This window comes from Rhinatrema bivittatum, chromosome 8, assembly GCF_901001135.1.
Source record: "Rhinatrema bivittatum chromosome 8, aRhiBiv1.1, whole genome shotgun sequence".
NCBI classification, from domain to species: Eukaryota; Metazoa; Chordata; class Amphibia; order Gymnophiona; family Rhinatrematidae; genus Rhinatrema; species Rhinatrema bivittatum.
This window is the reverse complement of record NC_042622.1, coordinates 129,451,409-129,465,703: the sequence shown is the minus strand read 5'-3', so window position 1 is coordinate 129,465,703 and position 14,295 is coordinate 129,451,409. Positions and strand designations below refer to the sequence as shown.

At 46.2% G+C, this 14,295-nt stretch overlaps 1 protein-coding gene across 2 annotated transcripts in view; it reads right to left on the bottom strand.

Moving 5' to 3' along the window:
* The window catches only part of WHRN (whirlin), a 235,156-nt gene that overhangs the window by 46,774 nt on the left and 174,087 nt on the right, over nt 1-14,295 (bottom strand). The window contains exons 6-8 of one of the 2 annotated variants that reach the window (XM_029613720.1): nt 6,737-6,949; nt 5,099-5,317; nt 3,457-3,489 (exon numbers count right to left, since the gene is read on the bottom strand). In XM_029613720.1, the coding sequence (XP_029469580.1) occupies nt 3,457-3,489; nt 5,099-5,317; nt 6,737-6,949 (465 nt within the window). The remainder of the gene's footprint in view (nt 1-3,456; nt 3,490-5,098; nt 5,318-6,736; nt 6,950-14,295) is intronic. The other variant, XM_029613721.1, reaches the window with a different exon arrangement.

The window sequence follows — 14,295 nt, the reverse complement described above, 5'->3', positions numbered from 1 at the left end:
TAATTCAATGGCCAGATCGCAGGGGGTGCTGGATGAAAGTATTGGGGTGAAGTCACAAGGAGTAATGTTGGCAATGGCTAGAGTGGAGGTTTCATTGCAGGATGAGTTGCATGGAGTGCAGCACAGTCCCTGGGGATGCTGAGTGACAGTATTGGGGTAGGAAGTCTCACTGCAGGGGTAGATCACAGGGAGTGCAGTACAGTCCCAGGGGATGCTGGGTGACAGTATTGGGGTAGGAAGTCTCACTGCAGGGGTAGGTCACAGGGAGTGCAGCACAGTCCCAGGGGATGCTGGGTGACAGTATTGGGGTAGGAAGTCTCACTGCAGGGGAAGGTCACGGGGAGTGCGGCACAGTCCCAGGGGATGCTGGGTGACAGTATTGGGGTAGGAAGTCTCATTGCAGGGGTAGATCACAGGGAGTGCAGTACAGTCACAGGGGTTGCTGGGTGACAGTATTGGGGTAGGAAGTCTTACTGCAGGGACAGGTCACAGGGAGTGCAGCACAATGCCAGGGGATGCTGGGTGACAGTCAGGGGCGGATTGGCCTATCGGGGGATGCCGGTCTAACTGGTCACATGGTCTCGACCACGTCGCTAATGGTCTCTTGCAGCCTGCACTGCAGTATCTTCCTCAGCCCAGCCTCAGCCTCAGCGCCTCCCAGCCAGCCCCCGCCAGAGACCAAGCTGGCGGGGGCCGAAAAAATGAAGATGGGCACCGCCCAGCCAGCCCCCGCCGGAGACCAAGCCGGCGGGGGCTGAAGAAATGAACACTGGTGCTGCTAACTGCCGCTGGAGACCAGCTGTTCAGCTGGGGGCCTTAGATCAGAAGGGTGCTTCTGAGTGTGTGTGTATGTGAGAAAGGAATGGTGCTTCTGTGTGTGTGTGTGTGTGTATGTGAGAAAGGAATGGTGCTTCTGTGTGTGTTTGTGTGTATGTGAGAAAGGAATGGTGCTTCTGTGTATGTTTGTGTGTATGTGAGAAAGGAATGGTGCTTCTGTATGCTACAGGGAAGGTGCTTCTGTATGTGTGTGGTGTATATGTGAATCAGGGACGGTGCTTGTGTGTGTCAATGTGTGTGTGCGAGAGAGATGGAGCATGTTTTTGGCTGGCTTGTGGCTGTGAAAGAGAGGGCATGTGTGTGATTGAGCCTGTTTGTAAGTGAGATAGAACATGTGTGTGATTGAGAGCTTGTGTGTAAGTGAAATAGAGAGAGCATGTGTGTGATTGAAATCCTGTGTGTAAGTAAGAGGGAGCGAGAGCATTGTGTGATTGAGAGAGCCTGGCCAGAGAGGTGATGTGTGTATGTGTGAGACTGATCAGGGAGATGACTGGTATGTGTGTACCTGTGTGTATGTGTGTGTGTGTGTGTGTGAGTGAGAGAGAGAGAGAGAGAAGAGACTGGTTGTGGTCCCTAAGGAAGAGGACGGTGAGGACAGCTTCAGCAGCTACTGCTGCTTCTGGTGTGGCCTGCAAGGGAAAGGAGTAGGAGAACTGCTGGAGAGGGTAAGTAAAGGTGACTTTTTAAATTCATTTTTCTTGACTGACTACCATTTTAATTATTGTGTAGTGTGTGATGTCTTCTGTTTGAAATATTTTATTGGTATTTGGTAAAGGTTTCAAAATTTGCTTGAGTCTTTAATTATTGGATATTCTATTCATCAGCTGTTTTGAAATTATTTTATTAGTATGATATTATGATTCATGATTTATATATCTTGATTTTATTGATTGTTTCATGAAGAATGGTGACATTTTTGTTTTTCCATTGTTGCACTGTATAGAGTCTGGCGTGATACATTTTACAGTTTAGTTTTTGTCTGCACATTTCTATTTATACTTTATGTGGCTTTATTCTGTATTTGGTGAGAGTTTGTGTTCTGCATGCAAAGACTGAGATGAAGCATTCTTTTAGCATGTGGTTTCTCTGTAGGGATCTGTAGTAGCTTGGCCTGCTCTGTTTTCCTGATAGGAAGTGTATTGATATTTTAGATTCTGGTGTAATATTTGTGGTATTCTTTTTCATAGGTGGGGTTGTTATTCTTTGAGTGTTGGGAAATAGTACTATGTTGATACGGGAGGACCATGCCGAAATATAGGGGTGTGTACATATATATGTAAATTATATTGTATATGTAATTGGGTACCCATGGGCCAGATGGAGAAAAATCCCCCAGGCCATTATTTTCCTACAATCCGCCCCTGGTGACAGTGTTGGGGTAGGAAGTCTCATTGCAGGGGTAGGTCACAGGAAGTGCAGCTCAGACCTAGGGGATACTGGGCAACAGTGTTGGGGTAGGAAGTCTCATTGCAGGGGTAGGTGACAGGGAGTGCAGAACAGATTTAAGGGATGCTGGGCGACAGTGTTGGAATGAGGGGGTCTCACTGTAATGGGAAGTCACTAGAAGTGCACTACTGAAGTGTGTGGATGGTGCTCCAATTCTTCAATACGGTTCTGCAGCATTTTCTTTTCTTACTGTGGACTTTTTATCTCAAAGTTACTCTTTCTCAATGCGGTTCTTTTTACAAGAGCGAGACACAACCTCTGACAGGTTTTGTAGCTGCAATTGGCCTGCAAAATACTTTTCTTCCATTGGCAGATAGGACTGTTGGGTCATCTAACTTCTGGTAAAACCAAAATTTGCTTGCTGCCAATTCAGGCCAAAACCAAAAGAAGAAAAAAAAGGAAATTAACCCCCAATGTACCCCAGAAATTAAAGCTAATTAGGGAATTTAACATTTCATTTCAAATTCCTGTACTTTTTGTTGTACAGGAATTTTGGTGTAAGGTCATCAGTTCCTTCTTATTTTAATTTTTAAGCAAAGTGCACTGGTGGCCTGAATGTAGCTGAACCAAATTTCACTGAATTTACCAAGAAGTGTGTGCATTCTGTGGGTGTAAGGGCAATCTCTCAGTCTTATGCTTTGTACATAAGGTCAGCTCAGTTATATCTCATATCTTCATCCATTCATCTTTGCATCGATACACACCGACATACACTCATGTATAGAGCCACCACGCGGTAACTGTGTGTGGTCCGTCACCTTTGGTCCCCTTAAGGCTCACATGTGTGTGGGCAAGGATGTATGAATGAAGAGGGAGAGCAGATGGAAGAAAGGACAGGGGAAAGGAAGCAGACACATGCAGAAGAGAAATCCTCAGAAAGGCTACGTGCATGAGATAAGTGCAAGAGATTAAACAGAAAGGAAGCGCAACCCGCACACAGAGCGTGAAGTGACTCAGAAACGACGCTCCAGAAATAGATCTGATCTATTCAGATGCTTTCATTGAGAAACAGAAGCACAAGGTAGGTGGGAGAGATCAGTTTCAGGCATTTGGCAGCAGACAAGCTCATCGTGCCTTTCCGATCCTACACAAACACACTCCCTGGACTTTACTGTGGAAACCATGGCACTCAGCATCACAACCCCCACCCCCCCAGCAGGATAAAGGCCATACCTCAATAAGGTCTATTAACCACAGGAGCCGCTCCTGGGAATGGAAAGGCAGAGCAGAACACAAAAGAAAACTAAACGTTAGGCAGGATGGATGGAAATGATCCACAACAGTATTTTAGTTCTTTCATGCCACACGGGTGAACGCCAGCATGGAGGCCTAAAATATACCCAGAAGAGTTCTGCTCAGAGTCAGCTATCCTGTCAGCAGAGGGGCAGGCTGGAGATGGCCCAGATGCCGGGGGTTGTTCTCAATATACATGGCAGCCAAAGGATGGTTCCCTCCTTCCCTGCCCCCATAATATTTCCTTCTTGGCCTTTTCACCACTTTTCCAGCCTACACGTACACGCCTCTTCACCACTAAAAAGCTTTTGAGAGGGAAATGAAGAAGAAATGGTTTCATGGTCCATGAAAAAATACACGGCTGACTAAATTTGTTACAGGAAAAGGTTAATTTCCTGCTAAGCAGCATCCAGCCTGCTTCAACCTGTACAGAGCTCCCACTACGTGCAGAGGGCTGCCAGTCAGCTCGGGGCTTTCCCACAGTGGTAAAGGGTGAGAGGGCCCAGCTGAGCCCAGAAAATGGCCTGCAGCATCCTGAGTTGGGGGGAGGGGGGGGGGAGGGTTTATCTCTTCAGCTGCTTTTTAGGTTGGGGTGGGGGGGACACCTCCTTCATATCCAAACAGAGCCATCTCCATAAGGTTTTTATGTGGTGCTACCCAAAAAACTGCAGCCTGACCTGCCATCCCATCCCTGCTTGCTCCCCTCCTCTGCCGGCTGCCTGCCAGGGAACGTTCTGCTTTTAATAGAGGTTTTAATGCGTAAAGGCGGTTAATAAACATACACTGAAACCGATTTTATGACTGGGAAATTAATTTGGGGGGTTTGTGCTGCTGCACACTTGCTGATGATTAGGATAACTTAATTAAATTGTGTGCAAAAAAAAGTCCCTTAGATCCTGTAACGGTGCCGCTTAGCGAAGATGGAGTGAGAGCTGTGGCTGAATACAGATGGGGACAAGTAGCTTGGCTCAGCAGCAGGGTGCGGGAGGGAGGCAGCAGCATGTGAGGCACAACTCACTCAAGCCAAGGCTTCCAGGCCCACGCAGGTGAAAATAGGACAAGGAGGGACAACTCACTCCTTTCATGTTTCGTTCTCTGCCCCAATGTTTTCTTCTCTTACCATCTGCCACCCTATTTCCTCTCTCATAGGCTAAATCTCTTTCATTCCCTGATTTCTTCTCTATCCATTCTCCACCTCTTCCCCTCCCCCATCCTTTCTCGACTCTCCTTCTTTCTCCTGCTATGGCCCGTGAAACGGACAGGGGTGGGAACAGAAGCCCTAACCGCCTGGTGCTGAGCCAGTCCAATACACGTACTCCTGCTTCCCCTATGGGTACAGCAGAATGCCTGATCAGAACGGGCCTTGAGGAGAGATACCAGCAGATCAGGACCGACTCGGCCTATCTCTTCAGGACGTGCCTATTACACGTGACATTGCCACTGAATGGTCATATGGAAAGAGGGGGGGTCATCAGGAGAAGCCGGGAGCATTAGATTTTTATTGGACTTCTCAGTATGTACAAAGGCAGCCCACCAGTAAAGTATCAAGAGTAGCCAAGAGAAAATTCATCACGGTACTTACCCGCGCCGAGCCCACAGTGGTGGATGTGGCATGGCTGCTCGAGGAGGACGCCGTGTCACTGAAAGACATCATGGAATAGGAATCGGTGCTGGCACCAGCGCCTTTGCTGGGCTGCTGCCGCGCTTTCATGGATTCGATCTCCCGTTTCAGAACCAGATTATCGAAGCGATCAAGGTCCTGAGGAAATATCACTCCCCTCACCTCCGAAAGAAGTGAGAACTGGAAAGAAAAGAAACAGTTGGGCTTGATCAGCTGGGGAGCAGGTAAGACTGAACAAACTGGGTCCCCCCCCCACACCCCAAAGAGACCCCATCAAATTAAGGGGAGAAATAGGGCAAGAAAAATGTGTGAAAGATAGTGCATCTGTTACCCAAGGATTTCATTTGTTCAATTTCTGGATGGGGAAAAAAATTGCTAAAGGCAATATTCATGCAAGCAACATCTTCCTGAAAACACACCGGAACTTTCACCAGGTTTTTAAATTTAGCCCTTTTGGGATAAAGTCCCACAGAGCTTTTTGAAGTGTTTGGTGGCATAATTATTTCCTGCGAATGTTGCAGAAAATTAAATAAAGTAACATAGTGTTATCGGCAGAAAAAGACCAAATGGTCTATTCAGTCTGCCCAGCAAGTTTTTTACGGTAGTAACTGCCGCTCCTTGCAGGACACCCCATGTTTCTGGTAAGGGTAGTAACTGTCACTCTGTCCAGGTTACCCCCATGACTTATGTTATAAGGGTAGCAATATTTACAATCAAAACCAAGGAACTGTCAAACCTTAACAAAATTGCTGCTAGCAATGTTTTTACAAGGTGAGCAGCCTTCTTGATAATTCAGACAATGCCGCTTGAACATGCTTTCCTTTTGGACTTGGCCGTAGAAGCAGCCCTGTGCTTTATCCCTGATGTCATCGTATCATTACCCCAGACCGTAAAAGTCAGGGCCCAGCGTTGGCTGTCTTCAGCATCCAATATCCCTTCCCCCCTCCCCCCACCTGCCATCAAAGCAATGAGCGTTGAACTTATGGGGAAATTCTATCAGCAAATTTACTTGCATCCTTTTTGGCCTGCTTCTGCTAGAAATGAAAATCTTTCTCTGAAAGTTCATAGGACAGATTGGCCATAGTTTTTGTTGTTCCTATCCTCTTTCTACGTATCAAGGATTAGGTGATCACATCCCCACCTGGTATTGGTGACCTTGTCCTGGCAGCATACATCTGAGGTTTACCATTACCTTCTATAGCCCACAACACTTAGTTTTCCCTAGTAAATCCCCCCTGCAGCTACTAGCCAGACCCAATGCTGCTTAGCTTTACAGATCTTGTGGGTTTGGACTCTCCCAGACAAATGTTGCTGGAGAGGTTTGCTACTACTACACAGAAACCAAAAGCAAGAAAAACAAAAGCAAGAAAAACACAAGCAACACTATCCCTTTGATGTCACTAATCATTATAGAAGTGCTCCAACTTTGATGGGTCTAGATCACTCACTAAAGGCATTAAAGATCTTGGCTGTACACACAGAATCAAAGCACGCCTTTAGCAAATCATATACTTGTGGCCATTCTAGGGGTTCATACAATCTCTAACCTATTTGTATCTGACAATGTATTTTTTTTCTTGGAATGCTGGCATCTCCTACCTTGGCATGAGTGTTCAACAGCTCGAAGAGCGCCATGACCAGAGCATCTACAGGAATGTGATTCTCTTTGTATTCATCCAGGTAGTAACTCATGGTGGATCTTTCTTGTTCATTGAGCAAGTGGCGAGCATGTTCTTCCAACATGACCCATGTCTGATTCACCACACTGCTAAGTGTCACCTGAGAACCAGCTAACCCTCGGTAAAATACAGGCTGAAAGGCAGGAAAAGCAGGCGATATAGGAGTTATTGACAAAGGGCATAAGGGCAAAGGAAAGAAAACTGTACAGAATGTCTAATCACAAATGATCCATCACAAACTTACATGCCAGAGCAAAAGATTTCCCTAGAAAAATACTCTGTGGCAACTAACACTAGGATACTATATAAGAGCATAAGAAATTGCCATGCTGGGTCAGACCAAGGGTCCATCAAGCCCAGCATCCTGTTTCCAACAGAGGCCAAACCAGGCCACAAGAACCTGGCAATTACCCAAACACTAAGAAGATCCCATGCTACTGATGCAATTAATAGTAGAGATGTGAATCGGAACCGGAATCGGTTCGGATTCAGGTTCGGATTCACATCGTGTTTTCTTTTTCATCCGGCCCGATCGCGGTTTTGTTTATCGGCTGCACCCGAGCCGATAAACAAAAAACCTACCCTGACCCTTTAAAACGAATCCCTTAGCTTCCCCCACCCTCCCGACCCGCCAAAAAACTTTTTACGGGTACCTGGTGGTCCAGTGGGGGTCCCGGGAGTGATCTCCCGCTCTCGGGCCGTTGGCTGCCACTAATAAAAATGGCGCCAATGGCCCTTTGCCCTTACCATGTGACAGGGTATCCGTGCCATTGACCGGCCCCTGTCACATGGTAGGAGCACTGGATGGCCGGCGCCATCTTTAAAAATGGCGCCGCCATCTTTAAAAATGGCGCCAGCCATCCAGTGCTCCTACCATTCTCATCTCTTCCTTCCATATAGAAAGCCAAAAATGCCCATGGTGACGTACAAACTAGATAAATGCAATAAAAACATATGAGCAATTACATACTACACTAGGGATGGTGAACTCCAGTCCTCAAGGGCCGTAAACAGGCCAGGTTTTCAGAATATCCACAATGAATACACATGAGAAAGATCTGCATGCACTGCCTCCATTGGGCGCAAATCTTTCTCATGCATGCTCATTGCGGATATCCTGAAAACCTGGCCTGTTTGTGGCACTTAAGGACTGGAATTTGCCATCCCTGTACTACACAATCAAACAAAACAATAAATAACCAACATCACAAGATAAAATTAACAATCATAACCTAACAATACAATAAAAATAGAAACAATACCACAACAAACTAAAATCTAAAAATAACCTCCTTTTTGATGAATTTGGAATATATTTTTTCACTCAGTACACAATCAAGCTATGGAATCTGTTCCTTATTATCTAGGTAGACCTGGGAAAGCCAGTGCTTATCCCTAGGAGTGAGATACAAGAAACAAATCAACTATTGGAGATCTGGCCGGTGCTTGAGACCCAGACTGGCCACTGTCAGACACAGAATACTGGGCTCAATGGACCTTGGTCTGATCTAGCATGGGACTTCTTATGTTTTATGCTTTAAGCCAAGTAATGGCTCAGTAGAACCCTGATAAAGCATGGCAGATCACAAGGCTTCTCCCGCATTAGACAAAAGAACTGCTTGGGGCCTTGTCTGCATTGCTTCTCTTTGTTTTTTACATTTTTTTTTTATTTACCCTTTCCATTAGGTATGCAGGATGAATCAATAAAGCTCTGCTTTCAAGAGGATCCTTAAGCAACAGACGGACAGAGTCCCAGAACAGGTAAAATAATGTTTTATTACATTAAAACATGCAATGCATCACACAAATACCAAAGTGCTCTGCAGAATGGAGATCAACATTTGTTTTTAAGTAGGTTTTGGGGCATGTTTCAAGTTTCATTGATTTTAATCTGGTCAGGTATTAAGTGGGATCAATACAGACGTGCAAAAAACCCCTAAGATGATTTTGGTCAAAAGAGCCCACCTGATCTTTTTGGTGGAGGGGTATGGCAGAACATCCCATAATTATTTCCTGCGGGCTATTCACATGGCAAGACCTGGAGCTGCCAGCATTTGAAAGTTCTGAAGAGGAAGATTTTAAGGGGTCTTGAAGGACAGCCCTTTGATCTCTCATTATTAGATGACTGCACTGGATGAAATGGACTCTCTTCCTCGGAAGCTCATGCCTCAATAAATCAGTTCTCTAAGGCACCACCTGCCTCTGTGTCCTTTTTGCTGCCACAGACTACGCTGCTCCTCCTCTGAAAGTTTTCATCCCTTATTGTCTCAGTGACAACACATAGAAATATTCCTTTTTATTGATTTTGTCGCTGCAAAAGCATTTCCACTGGTCCAAAGCATTTAAAAGGTGGTATATGTGTGTGGGGGTGTTTCCTCATTTACCGCCTTTCCTAAAAATATGTTTTTCTAGGGACCATAGAGCTGGACTACAAACCACAGCTCTCTTTTTTTATCAAGCCTCTCCCACACAGTTCTGCCAGGGTAAATCAAACCTGCTCTGGAGGGATCACCTCTAAGGGCAAGAAAATAATGTCCTCATGCCTAGGCAATCTTTGGAATCTCTGCAGAGACTGATAATATTGGGGCCAAGTGTGACAGAGGAGCTTTTTTTTTTTTTTCCTGTGATCTGGTCTCTTGTCTGCTGGGAACTGGACTGACGCAACCAACTCAACTCACACAGGCTATGTAACAGCTTTCAGATGGCCGTGAATTTCTGTTACTATCGTCCTAAACTGCATTTGAACCAGTCACTTAGAGGTGAAAGTGGCCCAGAATCAATATCCTGCCTCCTTTTTCAATATATCAAGGATGTAAAATGACTGCAGCTATAGAGAGAACTGGATCCCGAGTGCAGGAACTCTTGGAAAGGTTAAAGGTTAAAGTTTTCTGCTGTGCAGATTAGTTGAATGTAGTGTGGAGCAGGTCAGTGATCATGGGGCTTAAAAATCGTATAGCTCTCCCCTGTCCTCTGTGCGGACCTTGTCCAGCCTGGGCCTCTGTCAATCCCATTAACCTACTTCAAGATCAGGGAATTTATCCCATACCAATTGCCAATGAATATACCCATTAGAAACATCTTTTTTTCTGAGTTCCTTATTCTGAAGGACTACATTTATGAGATATGAATTCCCCATATACTATACCTGAGGGATGAGTAGATCTGAGTTTGCATTGACATTTGTTCAACAGTGACTGAGGCATGTATTGGAAAGGACTTTATCTGTTATCACTTTAGAACATTGTGGCAGTGCTATATAACCTGAAAATACAGAAACTGGTATATATGCCAGACTCAGGTGCACACACTGGGTGAAACAGAACTATTTTCTCTATCTATATATAACCACACCAATTTATAAGAGAAAAGCATACAGTTCTATTATCTCAAATTTTTAAATGTTTTAGGAAATGTGTCCTAAAATACAAACACTCACACACACTCATTCACACTCTAAAAACATCCCATCAGATACAAGGCAATAGTATTGCCTTGTATCTGATGGGATACAAGGCAATAGTATCTGATGGGATGTTTTAGAGTGTGAATGAGTGTGTGTGAGTGTTTGTATTTTAGGACACATTTCCTAAAACATTTAAAAATTTGAGATAATAAAACTGTATGCTTTTCTCTTATAAATTGGTGTGGTTATATATGCCAGACTCACCATCTTCTAGAAAACTGACAGGCAAGATATATCCTCATTTTACAATCTGTCATGCACATTTATTGACTCCAGTCAACTTTTAGTTTTAATATGTTGCTGAGTAAAGGGAGTTATAAGACAGGTGGCCTTGTTTTCAATTGGTCTCAGAGGCAAGGGGGAAATTGTCCTGCCTCCACAGGTGTTTTCTTTTAATTCATCGTGTCTTGCTTTCACAATGTCCTACTTCCACAGCAGCCTGTTTCTTTTTCTGTTACTAATGCTGCTGTTCATGATTTTTTCTGCATAGTTATTTGTTTCTGTTATACTGTCTGCATGTTCACAGCTTTTGCTGCATTCAGTGCAGCTGGCTCTGAAGGGTAAATCTCTGGCTTGGAAACAGAGGATCCTGGGTGCTTTTACTCATGTTTTTTTAGTAATCTTTGGTCAGCTCAGCCCTGCAGAATTATCCTCATTTTATCTGTCTTTATTTCTGTGGCCCACACTGCGCTGGTGACTGTTATCTCCAAAGTAAGATTTTGTTTTACTTACTAATAAAGTTTTGAGTTGAAGAAGCAGCCTCCTCTGTCTGTGAGTCAAGACTGAGCTAAGCTATCTGTTCAAGTTGTGCATAGGAAATCCTTAGTGGAGGCAGAACAGTAAAATGAGGGATTAAACCATAGGATTAGTAAAGAAGCAGTAGCCCAGAGGCTCCTACAGCAGATTCACACCTGTAGCTACATCTCTACAGCAAGGACTCTCCTTCATGGCCACACTTCAGACATACAATCAAATCTAGGAGCAGAGCATGGATGGACTCCAGATACGCTGTTCCACTGACCGCTTTGACTTCTCAGCCAGTATCCAGTTGATTTACAACAGAACTTTAAGCAGTGCCTTCTGTCAGCTTTCATCCCTGCCACAGACTAATAAACAGTGTATCATGATAGCATCGAAGCGCACAGACAGCACTACTCTTTCTCCAGAAACTACGAGGCTGAAATCCTGCCTCAGAAAATTCAGGAAAGTGAAAGACCTAGGTGGACTGTGATTCTCACATAGAAGCCCAGAGAAAATTAAGAAATTGTCAGATATCAGTATCATAAGAAATTGGACAGGCATTGATAGAAGAAGTGGGCCCACCACGTTCTGATGTCACCGGAGAGCCAATGAATGTTGGGGGTATGCTGCTGCAACCAGGACAGCTCCAAGATGAGGGGAGTTTTGGACTTTTGAGGTATGTACAAGGAGATTAATGCCTGATGTAGCAGTCCCACCTTGAGCATCAGGAGCACAGTGATAACTTGAATACTTCTCAGCAGTGGCACACTATACATGGTGGAAATGATGATTGGACATTATCAGAATGCAATGTTGTTGAACTAGAGCTTCCTTGATTTAGTTTTCATTGGCTCCGAAGTCAATGAATGCTGGGGTGAAAATTCCTCCAGTGTCCACCTCCAGATATGCTGGTAGCATCAACTTAGAGGAAGGGGAGGGCAAATGCCTAGGGTTGCCTCTCCAACCAACCCTAGGCTCTGGAGTTTTCCCGCTTTTTCCGGGCAATTCAAGTTCCCTGAACCAGTACAGTAGAGGCAGAGATTATGGGCCTTGCGTCAACATATTTCTTTCTTAGATATTCTAGAGTGGTCTAACTGAATGGGCTCCTCTTCCATGGCAGATAGACAAGAGCATCTGGTCAGATGCTTTATTGGTCTCTGGAACTTTGGTACCAGGCGTATGGACTGTTATAGTGATTCCCACTCTCAAGATCTTTCCTGGAAATGTAAGTCTACCTTGATACATAGGAAGATTAACTCATCTAAATTGGAAGGTTTTTCGCAGCTCATCAGTTCATTTATTTATTAGATTCAAGTGGCCCTGCCAGAAAACAGCAGTCTGGGTTTCTTCTTCCCACCGGAGCTCCGAAGCCAAAGTGTGGAACTGGACTATGTACTGTCTCACCATCTTGAATTCTTGGTGCAAAACAAAGTAGATCAGCAGTGGCTGAAAAGGATCGGCCTGGCTCATCAAAGATCTTCTAAATAGGGCTAGGAACTCTGCAAGGTTGGCAAGAATCATGTCATTCCTCTTTCATAGGAAAGATGACCAAGCCAATGCCTGGCTGGACAGGTGTTGCAGAGCACGCTCATCGGGACCGAGCTTATGGCCTTCGGGTACTGTTGCGGAGCACACCCTCAGGCCCGGTCAGGAGCTTGGAAGCGCGATCCATCTGGAGAGGAATGTGAGCCCTTGAGCCACGGCCTGACTCAGGGAGAAGCCCCAAGACACACCACGGGAGGTGAGCTGGTACCAGCACGGATGGAGCAGGAACAAGGCTGGAGCAAAGACAAGGGGTGGAATATCCGGGACGGGAACAAGCTGAAGATACTGACCCTCCACCGGACCTGCACGCTACAAGAAGACCAACAATGCAATGGTGGTCGATGAACAGTTCTCCGATCATTCCAAGCCCTTTCAGACCTGCCGCTGGGTAATGGCAAGAAGTGGCAGGCCAGACGGAGGCCAGGCAAGACATGGATACTTGGACAAAGACTCAGGTGAAGACGTAGGTACTTGGACAAAGACTCAGGCAAAGTTGAAGGTACTTGGACGAAGACTCAGGATCAAGGTTCAGGAGATGAAGACTCAGGTTCAGGGTTCAAGATCAAGACAAGTACTAAGTTGAGGATGCAACGCAGCGCGCCTTACACAGCCCACCCGCGGGACTGTTCACGGACCACGCTTGATGCGGGGCAGACTAGACGACATAATGGAGCAAGTGAGAAGGACATGTCCCCAGAAACTGAGAGGCCTGCACTGGGGCGCACCCAACACAGCCGTTTGTGGCTGGTCGCGGACCACACTTTGCCGCTGGAGGTACCAAACAGAGTCCAACACATGGACGGAGCAGACACAAGGAATCCGAGGGCCTGCAAAGTTCAAGACACAGGACCAAGACAGGACTTGGCTTCAAACAAGGATTACCCTCCAGAGGCTTGCGCTTCGAACAAGGAAGGGTGGACATCAAGGAACCAAAGGTACCGGACATCAAGGCTGGATCACGGAACATCACGGATGTCAGGACTGGATCATGGGATATCAGGAACATCAGGGCAGGATTGCAAACATCAGGAACATCAGGAAACACCCCAAACTACAGACTAAGGAATTCCGACAAGGGACGAGACCAGAACATCAAGATGAGGAGACCAGAAACATCAGGATCAGGAACATAAAGATCACTGAACACAAAGCCATCTATGCAATGAAGACCTCGGAGAATCTGGACCAGCTGACAGAACACAACAATGTGCAAACTGATCCAAAGGCCTGGAGTGACTGAAGAGGGGCCCTTTTATAGGGTTACAACAGGAAACTGTCATCAGGTGGGGCGTGGGGCATATCCGGCCATGGGCCCTTTAAATACCCAGAAGAGGCACGCGCCGGCGCCTAGAGGCAGGAAACAGGAAGGAGCAGCACCATGGACAGTGGCGTCCCTGCCGCATGGTGAGTAGGAGCAGGCTCTGACAGCTGCATTAGGCCGCGAAGAGAGGTGAGCCCGGGGGCAGCTTCCAGGCTGCAGAAGGAAATCCCGGTGGGGCTTCCCCACCGCAGGGGTGGCATCAGCAGCGGCAGCTCCAGCCGCAAAGATGGAGGACATCGGGCAGGGTCGGCCTGCCGTGAAGGATGGCATAGGCGCGATGGTCCAGGCTGCGAGTGCAGCAGCAGCGGCGGCCTCCTGGCCACTTAGGTGGTTCCGAACGCGGCAGTCCAGGCCGCGAGTGCAGGAATATCAGCGGCTTCCCAGCCACAAGAGGTGTCCCGGCAGTGGC